General features: G+C 37.2%; 1 protein-coding gene across 1 annotated transcript; it reads right to left on the bottom strand.

Annotated features, from left to right (window-relative positions):
* Positions 1-1,282: 1,282 nt before the first annotated feature.
* Positions 1,283-15,832, bottom strand: LOC119806255 (natural killer cells antigen CD94-like). The gene is made up of 6 exons (XM_038317852.1): positions 15,736-15,832; positions 15,388-15,471; positions 11,780-11,887; positions 11,051-11,202; positions 1,981-2,087; positions 1,283-1,421 (listed from the first exon to the last, which is right to left on the bottom strand). Exons 1-6 carry the CDS (start codon positions 15,821-15,823, stop codon positions 1,283-1,285), a joined length of 678 nt encoding a protein of 225 aa, XP_038173780.1. The 5' UTR covers positions 15,824-15,832.
* Positions 15,833-16,371: the final 539 nt, after the last annotated feature.

Raw genomic sequence — 16,371 nt, 5'->3', positions numbered from 1 at the left:
AGGGCTGACTGAGAAGCCAATGATAATGACACCAGATTTTGATTCTACTGCATGCCTTTTTGGGAGCCTACTCTGTATAGATGCACACCTTCCTAGACCTGGATGGAGGGGAGGGCTTGGACTTCCCACAGGGCAGGACACCCTAACTTCTCTTAGGACTGGAGAGCGAGGGGAAGTGGGAGAATTGGGAGGGAAAAGGGAGGTTGGGAGGAGGTGGAAATTTTTAGTAAATAATAAATAAATAAATAAAATTGACACAGAAATTACAGTAGCAGAGGTTTATAATGGAAATATTCTCCATGCTACAAAAAACTGTGTAAAGCTTCACTCACTTCAGGTCTTATGTAATGGTAATCCTAGAGTAAGCTGAAATACCAGTTGTTAAGTACATTTACGTACATCTCTTTCTTGTACAATATTCAAAGATGCTTCCAAAAAGTCAACATCTCCCTTATGTCTTGACAAAAAAAACCAGTCTTCAATGTCTAGATATTAAAAAGCAAACCTGCAGTCCAGCCTTCAGGAGGCCCAGAGTGAGAGAGAATCACCACCAACTTCATTATTCTGTTCTATATGAGTTCCATGCCAACGACAGCTGCATAGTGAGGCATCACATGAAAACCAAACTCCCCATAAGTGAAAAATCCTAGACCACACTTAAAGCATTTGTAACATTTGCTTTATAGGTAGAAAGCATTTCCAAATGATATCCTTGAAATGATATCCAAAATCTAGTTGTTTGAGTTAGACAGTTATTGGAAACCAAGTAAAGAATAAGTGATTTTACAGTTCAATTTTGCTTTCTTTTTTATTTTAAACAATGCAAATCTACCACTCATCCACTGATTTAAATTTGCCTAGATGATTAGGAGAAATAAATAAAATGTCTTTCACCCCCAAAAAGTGTTTTCTAGTTTCAGTTTATTGATTTTTGCCATTTTGCCATATATATATATAATATTGTGTATATAATATATATTGTGAATATATATTGTGTATATAACACACATATACATTTGTACACACACACACACACACACACACACACACACACACACACACATATATATATATATATATATATATATATATATATATATATATATATATATATACTTCTTGAGTTTATTTCATTTACTGCCTAAAAATCTTTGCTTTATCATTTCAAGAAAATAAGGCTTTCTAAATCGTGAAGAGTTTACTGATTTGGGTCAATATTCTAAGCTCTTTGATTTTATTTTACTAATAGCAGTTAAGGAAAAAACAGAAATATATGACTTTATCAATTCTTTGAAGTAACAAGGCACGAAAAGTTCTTTTCACAAATGTAACGGAAATATCGACTACACACACTGGAGTTGAGGGACATGGGCTTGAGGTATCCACATTCTTCAGATGTTGAATGTGTTCTGAGAACATACCTAAGTCAAAAACATTTTTAAGACCAGTCATTCATTAAGCATAACTTTTATTATCACAATATAAAAATACTCATGTGTGATTATTCCAGTGTGCATCACAACCTCCTTAGATAAAACTGCTAAGTGATAAGGCCTCATATGGGGATTTAACGACATTTTCTTAATGGAAGCGTTAGAGAGATGGCCCAGCAGATAAGACCACTTACTGCTCTTTCAAAGAACTGTCTCAATTCCCAGCACCCACTTGGCTGCTTACAGCAATCTGTAATTCTCCAGTTCCAGAGAATCCAATATTACCTTCTGGACTCTGCTTGCATCAGACATGCACATGGTACACAGACATATGTGAATCATGCATGTACATTTTGAAAAAAATAAGATAACAAATAGAAAAATAAGAAACCTGGAAAAATCCTTTACTCTGATTAATTAGGTCTTCAGCTTTCCATGAAGTTCCATGCATAAAAAGCTATAGTAGTGAACAAACATGATCTATTTTACCAGGGTCTTCCCTTATAATGAAACATTTGTTAAGAAAGTATATGAAATAAAAACTCACAAGTCTGAAGAAAGTTTATCATCCTTCTGGTTCACCCACTGGAATTGTCTTTCAGTTTTATGTAATCCAACCCAATAGTTGTAATTCAATCGTGACTGAATAAAGTTCTGTGGAAAAATTAGAATTTTAGTATTCCTTATAGTATCAATACCATTTAAGATATTATACATAAGGTTCAAAGTTCAGCTACACTTCATTTAGAATTTCTCAGTATCAAAAGACACTTTAAAAAAACATGTTAAAACAAGTCTCAGATTTGGAGATGTTTGTAGTTATTTAAAGGACAAATAAAGACATCTTGTAAGTCAATGAAGGAATAAATTGCATAGGAAAAAGTGTAAAAACCTAAGTAGAGAGATTGTGCTGCCAGGTTCGCTGTGTGGTATTCCATCCCGCCCTGCCCCCACCTTGGCCCTTTTGTCTGGGCTGCGACCCTGGCCTGCCTGGAATCCCTGATCCTGTGCCCTGACATTCCATCTGAACTGGTGAGTGAATGCGGACCCTGGGGCAACCTGCCCTGGAAGAGAGCACAGACCCCCTCCCCCCAGCTCCCTCTGCAGGCTTGCTTCTGCTTCTCCCACTCCTGTCTCTCCCAAGTTTTCCCTAGTGTTCTCAGGTGTCCTGCTCCTGTTCTAAGGCCACCCACCCAAAGGGGTCAGACTCTGGCCTCCAGGCAGGTCTGAGGATCCCTGCGGAGGGGTGCAGGCTCCTTCAGATTGTGCTGCCAGGTTCGCTGTGTGGTATTCCATCCCGCCCTGCCCCCACCTTGGCCCTTTTGTCTGGGCTGCGACCCTGGCCTGCCTGGAATCCCTGATCCTGTGCCCTGACATTCCATCTGAACTGGTGAGTGAATGCGGACCCTGGGGCAACCTGCCCTGGAAGAGAGCACAGACCCCCTCCCCCCAGCTCCCTCTGCAGGCTCGCTTCTGCTTCTCCCGTTCCTGTCTCTCCCAAGTTTTCCCTAGTGTTCTCAGGTGTCCTGCTCCTGTTCTAAGGCCACCCACCCAAAGGGAGTGCAGGCTCCTTCAGATTGTGACGCAAAGAATAGGTCCTCCTCTGGCACTGGGGAGATCCAACCAGTTTCAGTCACAGCAAAGATTGGTCTAGGACACCAAACGCCTCCGGGCTCCTTTTGAAGGGAGAGATGGGCAGGCGTCAATGCAGGAGCTCCTCCAACAACATGAAAGGCAACATGACATCACCACAAGCCAGACATCCCGAAACAACAAGATTTGAACACCCTACCCCAGAAGATATAGAAGAAACCGACCTTAAACAATACTTTATGAAAATAATAGAGGACCTTAAACAGGAGGTAAAAAACTGCCATAAAGAAATGGAGATAACAAACAAAAAGGTAGACGAAATAAATAAATCACTCAAGGACACTCAAGAAAAACAAGAAAAACAAGAAAAAGCAATCAAACAGGTAAGGGAAACAGTACAAGACCTGATAAATGAAATGGAGGTATTGAAGAAAACACAATCTGAGGGACGACTGGAAATGGAAACTCTGAGTAAACGAACAGAAACTTCAGAGACAAGTATTTCCAACCGAATACAAGAGATGGAAGAAAGAATCTCGGACTCTGAAGATACTATAGAGGAAATAAACTCACAGATTAAAGAACTAAACAAATCTAACAAATTCTTAACACAAAACAATCAGGAAATCTGGGACACCATGAAAAGACCAAACCTAAGAATAATTGGGGTAGAAGAAGGAGAAGAATTACATCTCAAAGGCCCAGAAAACATATTCAACAAAATTATAGAAGAAAACTTCCCCAACCTAAAGAAGGATGTTCCTATGAAGGTACAAGAAGCCTACAGAACACCAAATAGACTGGATCAAAAGAAAGCATCCCCACGCCATATAATAATCAAAACACAAAACATACAGAATAAAGAACAGATATTAAGAGCTGCAAAGGAAAAAGGTCAAGTAACATATAAAGGGAAACCTATCAGAATTACACCTGATTTCTCAATGGAAACCATGAAAGCCAGAAGAGCTTGGATAGATGTGCTACAGACACTAAGAGAACATGGATGCAAGCCTAGACTATTATACCCAGCAAAGCTTGCATTCACCATTGATGGAGAAAACAAGATATTCCAGGACAAAAACAGATTTAAACAATACGCAGCCACAAATCCAGCCTTGCAGAAAGTAATAGAAGGAAAATCACAAACCAAGGAGTCCAACAATGCCCACAATAACTCAGGCATCTAGCGACCCTTCACCAGCACAACTAGAAGAAGGTAAACACACAAACTCTACTACTAAAAATGACTGAAGTTAACAAGCACTGGTCATTAATATCACTTAATATCAATGGACTCAATTCACCTATAAAAAGGCATAGGCTAAGAGACTGGATACGAAAACAGAATCCAACATTTTGCTGTTTACAAGAAACACACCTCAACCACAAAGACAGACACCTACTCAGAGTAAAGGGTTGGGAAAAGGTTTATCAAGCAAATGGCCCTAAGAAACAAGCGGGTGTGGCCATACTAATTTCCAACAAAGTTGACTTCAAACTGAAATCAATCAGAAGAGATGGAAAGGGACACTTTATACTCATAACAGGGAAAATCCATCAGAATGAAGTCTCAATCCTGAATATCTATGCCCCTAATATAAAAGCTCCCACTTATGTAAAAGAAACACTTCTAGAACTCAAGGCAGCCATCAAACCACACACACTAATAGTTGGAGACTTCAACACTCCTCTCTCACCAATGGACAGGTCAATCAGACAGAAACCTAACAGAGAATTGAAAGACTTATTGGAGGTAATGAACCAAATGGACTTTACAGACATCTATAGAACATTCCACCCAAATAGGAAAGAATATACCTTCTTCTCTGCGGCTCATGGAACCTTTTCGAAAATTGACCATATACTTGGTAACAAAGCAAACTTCCACAGTTACAAAAAAATATTAGTAACCACCTGTGTCTTATCGGATCATCATGGATTAAAATTAGAATTCAACAACAATGCTACCCCCAGAAAGCCCACAAACTCATGGAAACTGAACAGTCAACTACTGACCCACACCTGGGTCAAGGAAGAAATAAAGAAAGAAATTAAAGTCTTTCTTGAATTTAATGAAAACAAAGACACAACATACTCAAACCTATGGGACACAATGAAAACAGTGCTAAGAGGAAAGTTCATAGCACTAAGTGCCCACTTAAAGAAAACGGAGAAAGCGCTCATTGGTGACTTAACAGCACACCTGAAAGCTCTGGAAAAAAAAGAAGCAGACTCACCTAGGAGAAGTAGAAGACTGGAAATAATCAAACTGAGGGCAGAAATCAACAAAATAGAAACACAGAAAACAATCCAAAGAATCAATGAAACAAGAAGCTGGTTCTTGGAGAAAATCAACAAGATTGACAAACCCTTAGCCAAACTAATCAAACGGCAGAGGGAGAACATGCAAATTAATAAGATCAGAAATGAAAAGGGGGACATAACCACAGACACAGAGGAAATTCAGAGAATCATTAGATCTTACTACAAAAGCCTGTATGCCACAAAATTGGAAAATGTAAAAGAAATGGACAATTTTTTAGATAAATACCATATACCAAAGTTAAACCAGGACCAGGTAAATGCTCTAAATCGTCCTGTTAGTCGCGAAGAATTAGAAACTGTTATCAGAAACCTCCCTACCAAAAAGAGCCCAGGACCAGATGGTTTCAATGCGGAATTCTACCAGAACTTCCAAGAAGACCTAATACCTATACTACTTAAGGTATTTCATAATATAGAAACACAAGAGTCACTGCCAAATTCCTTCTATGAAGCTACAGTTACCCTGATACCTAAACCACACAAAGACTCAACCAAGAAAGAGAATTACAGGCCAATCTCACTCATGAACATTGACGCAAAAATTCTCAATAAAATACTGGCAAACCGAATCCAAGAACACATTAGAAAAATTATCCATTACGATCAAGTAGGCTTCATCCCAGAGATGCAGGGCTGGTTCAACATACGAAAATCTATCAATGTAATCCATCATATAAATAAACTGAAGGAAAAAAACCATATGGTCATCTCATTAGATGCTGAAAAAGCATTTGACAAAATTCAGCACCCTTTTATGATAAAGGTCTTGGAGAGATTAGGGATACAAGGGTCATTCCTAAATATAATAAAAGCTATTTACAGCAAGCCGACAGCTAACATCAAATTAAACGGAGAGAAACTCAAGGCTATCCCACTAAATTCAGGAACACGACAAGGCTGTCCACTCTCTCCTTATCTCTTCAATATAGTGCTTGAAGTTCTAGCAATAGCAATAAGACAACATAAGGGAATCAAGGGGATTCAATTTGGAAAGGAAGAAGTTAAACTTTCTTTATTTGCAGATGATATGATAGTATACATAAGCGACCCCAAAAACTCCACCAAAGAACTCCTACAGCTGATAAACTCCTTGAGTAACGTGGCAGGATACAAGATCAACTCCAAAAAATCAGTCGCCCTCCTATACACAAAGGATAAGGAAGCAGAGAGGGAAATCAGAGAAGTATCACCTTTCACAATAGCCACAAATAGCATAAGATATCTGGGAGTATCGCTAACCAAGGAAGTGAAGGATTTATTTGACAAGAACTTTAAGTCTTTGAAGAAAGAAATTGAAGAGGATACCAGGAAATGGAAGGATCTCCCCTGCTCGTGGATTGGGAGGATCAACATAGTAAAAATGGCAATTCTACCAAAAGCAATCTATAGATTCAATGCAATCCCAATCAAGGTCCCATTAAAATTCTTCACAGAGATTGAGAGGACAATAATCAACTTTATATGGAAAAACAAGAAACCCAGGATAGCCAAAAAAATCTTATACAATAAAGGTTCTTCTGGAGGCATTACCATCCCTGACTTCAAACTCTATTACAAAGCTACAGTATTGAAAACAGCTTGGTACTGGCATAAAAACAGAGAAGTTGACCAATGGAATCGTATAGAAGACCCGGATCTTAAACCACAAACCTATGAACACCTGATCTTTGATAAAGGAGCCAAAAGTACACAATGGAAGAAAGAGGGCATCTTCAACAAATGGTGCTGGCATAACTGGATGTCAACATGTAGAAGAATGAAAGTGGATCCATATCTATCACCATGCACAAAACTCAAGTCCAAATGGATTAAAGACCTCAATATTAATTTGAATACATTGAGCTTGATAGAGGAGAAAGTGGGAAGTACTCTACAACAAATGGGCACAGGGAACCGTTTCCTGCGCATAACCCCAGCTGCACAGACATTAAGGGCATCATTGAATAAATGGGACCTCCTGAAGTTGAGCAGCTTCTGTAAAGCAAAGGACATTGTCACTAAGACACAAAGGCAGCCTACTGACTGGGAAAAGATCTTTACCAACCCTGCAACTGACAAAGGTCTGATCTCTAAAATATATAAGGAACTCAAGAGACTAGACGGTAAAATGCCAATTAACCCAATTAAAAAATGGGGCGCTGAACTGAACAGAGAATTCTCAACAGAAGAAGTTCGAATGGCCAAAAGACACTTAAGGTCATGCTCAACCTCCCTAGCTATCAGGGAAATGCAAATCAAAACAACTTTGAGATATCATCTTACACCTGTCAGATTGGCTAAAATCCAAAACACCAATAATAACCTTTGCTGGAGAGGTTGTGGGGTAAGGGGTACACTCATCCATTGCTGGTGGGAATGCACACTTGTGCCACCACTTTGGAAAGCAGTGTGGCGGTTTCTCAGGAAATTCGGGATCAACCTACCCCAGGACCCAGCAATTCCACTATTGGGAATCTACCCAAGAGATGCCCAATCATACTACAAAAGCATATGCTCATCTATGTTCATAGCAGCATTATTTGTAATAGCCAGATCCTGGAAACAACCTAGATGCCCTTCAGTGGAAGAATGGATGAAGAAACTGTGGAATATATACATGCTAGAATACTACTCAGCGGTAAAAAACAATGACATCTTGAATTTTGCAGGCAAATGGATGGAAATAGAAAACACTATTCTGAGTGAGATAACCCAGACCCAAAAAGATGAACATGGGATGTACTCACTCATAATCGGTTTCTAGCCATAATTAAAGAACATCGAACCTATAAATTTGGGATCCTTGAGAAGATAATAAGAAGGTGAACACCCAAAAAAAGATATAGTAATCCTCCTGGATATTGGAAGTAGACACGATCGCCAGGCAAAATTGGGAACTTGAGGGTTGGGCGAGACTGGGCCAAGGGAAGATGGGGAGAGAAAAGTGTGAAGGGGAGAATGGGGGGAGCTCGGAAGAATGGGGTGCTTGGGATATAGGAAGGGTGGATATGGGAGCAGGGAAGCATATATCTTAATTTAAGGAGCTACCTGAGGGTTGTCAAGAGACTTGACCCTAGAGGGGTTCCCAGGTTTTCAGGGAGACGCCCCCAGGTAGTTCCTTGGGCAGCTGAGGAGAGGGAGCCTGAAAAGGCCAGTTCCTATAGCCATACTGATGAATTTCTTGCATATCACCATAGAACCTCCACCTGACGATAGATGAAGAAAATGACAGAGCCCCACATTGGAGCACCGGATTGAGCTCCCAAGGTCCTGATGAGGAGCAGAAGGAGAGAGAACATGAGAAAGAAAGTCAGGACCGTGAGGGAACCTCCATCTGGCGACAGATGGGGAAGGTGACTGAGCCCCACATTGGAGCACTGGACTGAGCTCCCAAGGACCTGATGAGCAGCAGAAGGAGCGAGAACATGAAGGAGAAAGTCAGGAACTAGAGGGGTGCGTTCACTCATGGAGACGGTGGGACAGAACTAATGGAAGATCACCAACCCCAGTTGGAATGGGACTGATGGATCATGTGACCAAACCCGTCTCTCTGAATGTGGCCAACAATGGGGGCTGACTGAGAAGCAAAAGACAATGGTGCTGGGCTCTGGTTCTTCTGCATGGACGGGCTCTGTGGGAGCCTTCTCAGCTTGGTCGATCACCTTCCTGGACTGGGGGGGGAGTTGGGAGGACCTTGGTCTTAGCATAGAGTGGGGAACTCTGATGGCTCCTTGGCCTTGAGAGGGAGGGAGGGGAGGTATGGGTGGAGGGGAGGGGAGGGAAGGGGGAGAAGGGGGGGGAGGGAAGGGTGAGGAGGAGGGGAGGGAAGGGGGAGGAGGAGGGAAGGAGATGGAAATTTTTAAATGTGAAAAAAATAAACCATGAGGGGAAAAAAATTAAAAAAAAATGATTATTATCTTGGAAAAAAAACATATTAAATGCTTGCTGCTCAAAAAAAAAAAAAGAAAAAGAAAAACCTAAGTAGAAATATTTCATGTAAAGAAAGCTTATATAGGGCAGTACACACAGACATGTTAATGGCAGTTCAAACATTCTTGTTAAAGCTGTAACAATTTCCAATAAATCGCTTCATTTGTTATGGGAATAATGAGAAGAGAAGTTCTGTGGGTAATGAGATCAGAAGATTATATTTACTACTGTTATTGATATCATATTGAAGAATACTAGAGAATATGAAAAATTTACATGCTCTATTATTCAAGTTGTACTCCTACAGTTATGTATGAAAAAAAGAAGACATGTTGAACAATATTTCACAGAAGGGAAGTCTAAGGGTGTTGATGCAAAAGCAAATGACTATGACTAGTTAAAGAAAAAAAACCCTGCATCCATCCATGTAATGATGTCTATGTCATGTGAAACAAGAAACTTTAGGAAGTCTTAAACTAGAATTCATTTATAATAAGAAAATTAATTATCGTGCATTTTCCTTATGTGTAAATGTAGATCATAGAATTGGCTAAATGTAGATCATAGAATCTGTCTGAAGATTTTATGTGCTAAAATAATGATTTTATATTCTTAATTCTCTATCCAAGTCATATATATTGTTCACTTTAAGTTTTTTCTTATACATGTATGACAGTTAATCACTTTTATTTATCTTCTTTTCCTCTCTGTACTTCTGTCTTTCTCTGTCTTTCTATGTGTCTGTATCTATGTTTGTATCTCTCTCTCACATACACACATGCACTCACACATACACACACACACACACACACACACACACACACACACACATAGACACACACATACCCCTAAAGTAAATCTTTGAAATAAATTTATTGAAAATTAAAGTTATATGTAAATTATGTAAAATTGTGTAAATGTCTTCATAGTAAAACAATATTCCAATTTCTAACAAACTCATTTACGAGAGGTTCAAAGATGTATATAAATTATAAATTGGTCTTTGTATTGATTTGTCTCCAACTTTTACTTCTTTATGAAATATCTACTTTAATAAAATATATATTAGTAAATACAGTGGTATAGTATACATCCTGCATAAAATCTATTAGAAACAGCATTTTTAAAAGTAAATATTAAAATGGAATTTAGTGCCTAACTGAATTGTTCAAAATAAAGCTACAAAATATGCTAGAGTAGCCATTTTCTTTTTAAATTTTGGGAATAATGGGAAGTGTCATATACAAACAACAGAGAAACTTATGTCATTCTGAGTTATGAATAAAATAAAAATATTTTAGAGGATTAATTCTATCATCATCCTCTTATATATTCTGTCTTTATTTTAAATTTTGTTTCTCCAATGTCCAATGATAAGGACTCATGTTCCATCCTAGAAGTAAATTATTTTTCCAGATACTGATGATAGAAGAACAGAACTCAAAAATAATTGCTTCTTTTGGACTGCTCATATCAACAAAGACAGCTTTTCTCACTAGCTTTTCATTAACAATAAATGGTCTGCTCTGGCTAAGTTCTGAAGATGCAATGCAAATGACATGGCTCAGAATTATCCCATGTCACCCAAAACAGGGCTATTTCTCATGACATAAAAATCTTCTTCTAGGTACTTTTTATGTCTCTGCCCTTTTCATTGCAGGTAAATATGGGCCAATATATTCAAGTGCTTCTGTTCAGTAGGCAAAAAACAGTAGGAGGAACATAATTTTTCCAGCTCAAGACATACGAACTTCCCCAGAAACACTCAAGGAACTCACTCCCCACACCTGCTCCTCTCTGTTGTCAATCTTAGCCAGGTGAGAACCCAGGAGTCTGCAGGAGGCCTCACTCTCACTCCATGTCTTTTCTTCTTCTGAAAAGTAGTAACAGTTTTCTCCACAACATGACCATCTTCCTTGACATGTGTAATACCCTTTTTCTGAAAATAAAAGCAGCTATTATCCTCAGACTCCTTTCAAGACATGGACTCATGGTGCTTCATTTTTGGCTCCAAAGACTAACTGAACTCTAAAGAGCAATTGCTTTCACTAAAAATAGTGCCCAATTTTATAGGAAAAAATATTGTGAACACAGAAACTGTCTCTGACAGATACAGGGCTTTATTATAGTTGCACTGACAAATCCTGACTTTTCAAGGAAAAAGACACCAGCATTAAGCATTTCTATCTGCAAGGAGAGATTAATCAAAATGAATAATGGGAGTGGCACTGATATAAAAGACACTCCATTAGGTAAATATACCCACAATATATGCCCACAGTAAAGAAAAGTATAAAATGCTCAATAAATTCAAAGTGAAAACCAATAGCAACTCCTTCTATGAAGGCCAATAGTTTAATTAACTGTAAGAAAACAGACGGGCTTGGTAAGAAGTAAATAAAGCTCAAATTCTGTCAAAGTTCAATGTGAAATTTTAAAATTACAATCTGAAATGAGACAGAAACATAAATGTCTTTAAAAGTATGTCAGTTTTCAGTTCAGGTTTTGATGCATACCTGTAGTTGACGGTAGAGTTGAAGGACCTGCTTCGTCTACTGAAGAGACAGCAGCTTTAGTTGCATCTTTTCCATGTTGAAATTTGAAGTTAGAAGTGCACTGAAAAACTAAGTCCATGCTATGAGATTACTACTACAAATGGTGATAACTCGCCACAATTCAATCATTCAATTGTAATTTTAAATAGTAGATGGTGTTCATTAAAAAGCAGTAAGAAAAGTATAAAATATTTGAAATGCTAGAATATAAAATAAAATAGATTTTTAAACACAGCTGTTTATAACCTGCAACATACTACTTTTAAAGTTTTTAACATATTTCTAAAACAAAATTTCAACTGAAAAGTAAAATTTGTTTAAACAGAATCCATGCCTTGTATCTTCAAATAATGTTTTGAAGTTTATTATTCCATTTAATGTTTACATATGTAATTTAAAGGATCTGGCTTTATATTTCAATTTATAATGGCCTCTTTGAAGATGGATGGAGAAAATCAAACAAATTTTTAAGTGCAAACAGAAGACCAAGTCTCTGTAAGCAATCATTATTTCAGATGTGATGAGAGAGTTCAGTGGTTAAGAGCATGTACTGCTCTCGCAAAGGACCTAGTTTTGTTTCCCAGCACTCACATCAGATAGCTAACAACTCACTAAAACTCCAGTTATGGCAGAGCTGAGGCCCTCTCCTAGCTTTGACAGGATTTGCACTGCTATGCATTTGCCCCCTCCACACACATACACCTATGACTTAAAATAAGTAATAAGTCTTTTAAAGAAGGAAGTAATACGTCTTACAAAAACTCAAGAACTAGGAATGTAAGATCATGAAGCATGCAACTCTGTTTTCTCATTTACAATTGTTTTTTTTCATGATTATTTAGAAAAAATATTGTTTGCAATTCTTTGTAGATAGGGTGTTATCATCATTGCTCCATTCTGTTCATTTAGATATTCTATTCAGTGTTTGTCCAAACTAGCACTAGAACCTTAATAATTACATGTATTTATTTATATATTTTTCCTATGATTTGGTTTACAGCTACTTTTAGTCTCTTATTCCTTAAAATTGTTCTTACATTGCTGATTTAAGGCTATGATCTTATAAAAATGCATCATGACATGCAAAAATGGCTGCTTTTTCACTTTGTATTATCAGGTTAATATTTATCCACATTGTTACATGTCTCTGTAGTTATTTTTTGACTACTGCAAAAATTCCATTTTGTGAAGCCATAAGAGATCATGTACATCTACATGCTTTCAACATTTGCTTCTCTATACTTTAAAAAATACAATTTTCTATGTTTAATGATTTCTAATCTTAAAACTTCCAGGTTTTGCAACTTGGTTTGGGTCAAGTCTTTGTTCTACCAAATCCAGACCAGCAAGAAGCTTTAGTGATCTCCCTCTTGATAAAAGTTCTGTCTGTTTAGATTGCCATATCACTTCAGCATTGGCTATCCTTATTACACGGTGCCTGGTGCCAGATAGTGTGTTTCTGCCTATCTACTAATCAGATTTTCCTGTTTTTTTCCTCAATCATTTTCACCTGTTTTTTGGTTTTTATTTATCCCAAATATCATCATCCTGACCTTTTGTCTTCTAACATTGCAACATTGCGACCTGGTTTTGAAAAGTTTCTGCATGATCTTCCTTCCATCTCCATTTGGCATGTTCTGAAGTAATTTTCTGAATCAATTGGACACAATTCAACAGATTTGATATCTCTAATCTAGATATCTGTCTTGATGTCATGTGTGTGCTGATACTCTGAACCTACTGCCAACAGCTAACCATGAAGAAATAACCCAATATGAACTTTGTCCATTGTTGTGTCACATGCCTCTGCTTCTTTACCATTACTCTTTCTCCCCATCTTTCTCTCTTACACACACACATACACACACACACACACACACACACACACACACACACACACACACACCATAGCTCAGTGTGTTTTCTATCACTGTCCAAATTCTTGTTTGTCTCTTATTTAACCTCAATTACTGCTTCAGCAAGGAAGGCTTCTTGACATCAGGATGTCATATGTCATCCATATAAAATAGCATCATATCTTTATCATTGCATTCATTTTATATATGAGTAGTTTAAAAAATACATACATACATATATAGGTATGTATATATGTATGTATGTTTTCAAGTAAACTCATTAAAGGCTTTTTATCCTTTAAATTTCTGTGATCTTGATGCTATACATAGTTTTTACAAATGGGAGATAACCAAAATTGTTTATTGAATCAATGAACCAAACAATTTATTTTAAACCAAAATGTTTTTAAACAAACAGAAAAAAAGATGCTGAAAGAAATCATAGAGTGTAATTTTTAAAATCTGTTAGAGTCAGGTGTATCACTGTAACTCTGTAATTTCAGCACTGGGAGCTAAAGGCAGGAGATTGAGGAGTTAAAAAACAACTTCTGTCAGGTGTAACAGCCAAGCTTTAATCCTGGAACTGAGGGTAAAAGTGACAGAAGCAAGTGGATCTCAGTGAGTTCTAGTCTAGCTAGGCTTACAGAACAGGACCCTGTCTTAAACAACAGCCAAATCAACTAAATAATAAAACTAACTGATTTTAAATGTATCAAAACTGAAAAAATTGCATATTCATGGAGCAAAGAGGTCAGGTTTATTCTCCTTTGTGCTTACAAAAGTATTTCAGCAAATTGAGTACTTGAAGTGCACATAAATAGTACATTTATTAACTAGCTTGCCCATTTGCCATACAGTGTCTATCCTGCTTAATGGAGATGTTTGTTAAACATTTGTATGACTCTTTAATAACTGTTTTATTTCATTTTATTTTATTTTGTGTGTATGAGTGTCTTGCCTGAATGCATGTGCATTAACTGACCTTGGAGGCCAGAAGAAGGTGTAGACTCTGCCCACTGAAACTAAAATTATAGATGGTTGTGAGCTACCATTGGGTTCTGTTAACTGAATCCAGGTCCTGCAATTCTTGTGCTCTTTTCCATTACGAGAATGCCAAGAATAGTGATTTTAACCACTGAGCCATCTCTTCAGACCCTTGTATGACACTTGAGTGTTCGGAAGTCAATCTAAAAACCGTCCATATTATAAATAAAAAAAATAGCAATTTCCCCAATCCAAGAAGCCCACTGAAATTTTACATACTGAAACTACATACAGATTTCAGTTTTGTGCTCATTGTAAGTTGATCAATACATCTGGAAGAATTTGACTACATGCATATTTGTGTTTACTAAATAATGTATTAAAACTTATTTTCATTAAAAAGAGTTTAGTAAGTAAATACAAGTATTCCCAACTCACTGATTGTAAGCAAACTAGTTCATACAAAAGTTATTGTATGTATTAAACTGCTTTATACTTACACATGGTATTTCTGTGTAACTACAGCAGTGTAGTGTTTTACATGTTATAAAAGTAGAAATATAAAATACTAATAAAGTCTTTATCTCCATCCTCATTATCATTAATACACATAATCACTAGGATGTTTATAGAATGTCAAAATTTGCAAAGGTTCAGCAGTTGTAACATTGTTTCTTATCTCATAGTTACACATACACACACATATATGTATGTATAAAATATACTCACATGCATATCCTAAGACTGCATTTGACATTGTTAGACAAATACATACTGTTCCCAGGATTGCAACAGACTTGCGCCATTGATTGTCTACATAAGATCAAAAGGCAAGATACATAACAAGTTTAGGAAACCTTATAATTAGAGCAGATGGATATTTATGCTTGAGATTAAAATTTAGAACAGTCCACTTATTGGCTATTTACCCAGTAGTAGATTTTAAAATAATAAAAAGAGCCAGACATGTGACATATATAACATCAAATATCAATTCACGTAATTAATATGAATTCATGTTTTTTTTATATTTGGTATTGTATTTTCAGGACACACACAAAAGCAGAGAAATGTTACCTTCATTTTTCTTAACTGGCTGTTTTTTGTCTTTCTTACTCCTAAGGGATAATGTCAGCTCTGCATGTGTCCTTCTTTCCTCACTCATTTCTGATGGCTGCAAGCAGGAGCACAGCAAACACTCTTACCAGTGTTTCACAAGGTAGAAGTAGAATTAATCCAATTAATAATGGGAACATGAATCCCATTATTAGTAATAGAGAATTGAATAACAAGAAGAATGATCTGGAAAAAGTGAATTTCTTCATGAACATAAATTGATGTGGGATCCCCTCTGTGTGCTGTGATTGTCATTAATGAATAAAGAAACTGCTTGGTCTGGACAGAAGTTAGGTAGGCTGGGAAAGCTAAATGGAATGTGGGGAGAAAGAAGGGTGGAGACAAAGATGCCACAGATCCATAGCTGGAGGTAGATGTGCTGAAACTTTGCTGGTAGACAATGACCTCGGGGTGATATACAGATTAATAGAAAATGGGTTAAATTATGATGTAAGAGTTAGTCAATAAAAAGTTAGAGCTAATGGGTCAAGCAGTTATTTAATAAATACAGTTTCTGTGTGATAATTTCTGGTCTGGGCAGCCGGGACAAACAAGTGGTCTCCTTACAATAGTAAATGATTTTAAAACATTTTCTCT

Source organism: Arvicola amphibius, chromosome 2 (genome assembly GCF_903992535.2).
Source record: "Arvicola amphibius chromosome 2, mArvAmp1.2, whole genome shotgun sequence".
Classification (NCBI taxonomy): Eukaryota; Metazoa; Chordata; class Mammalia; order Rodentia; family Cricetidae; genus Arvicola; species Arvicola amphibius.
This window is presented reverse-complemented; position numbering and strand designations above follow the sequence as displayed.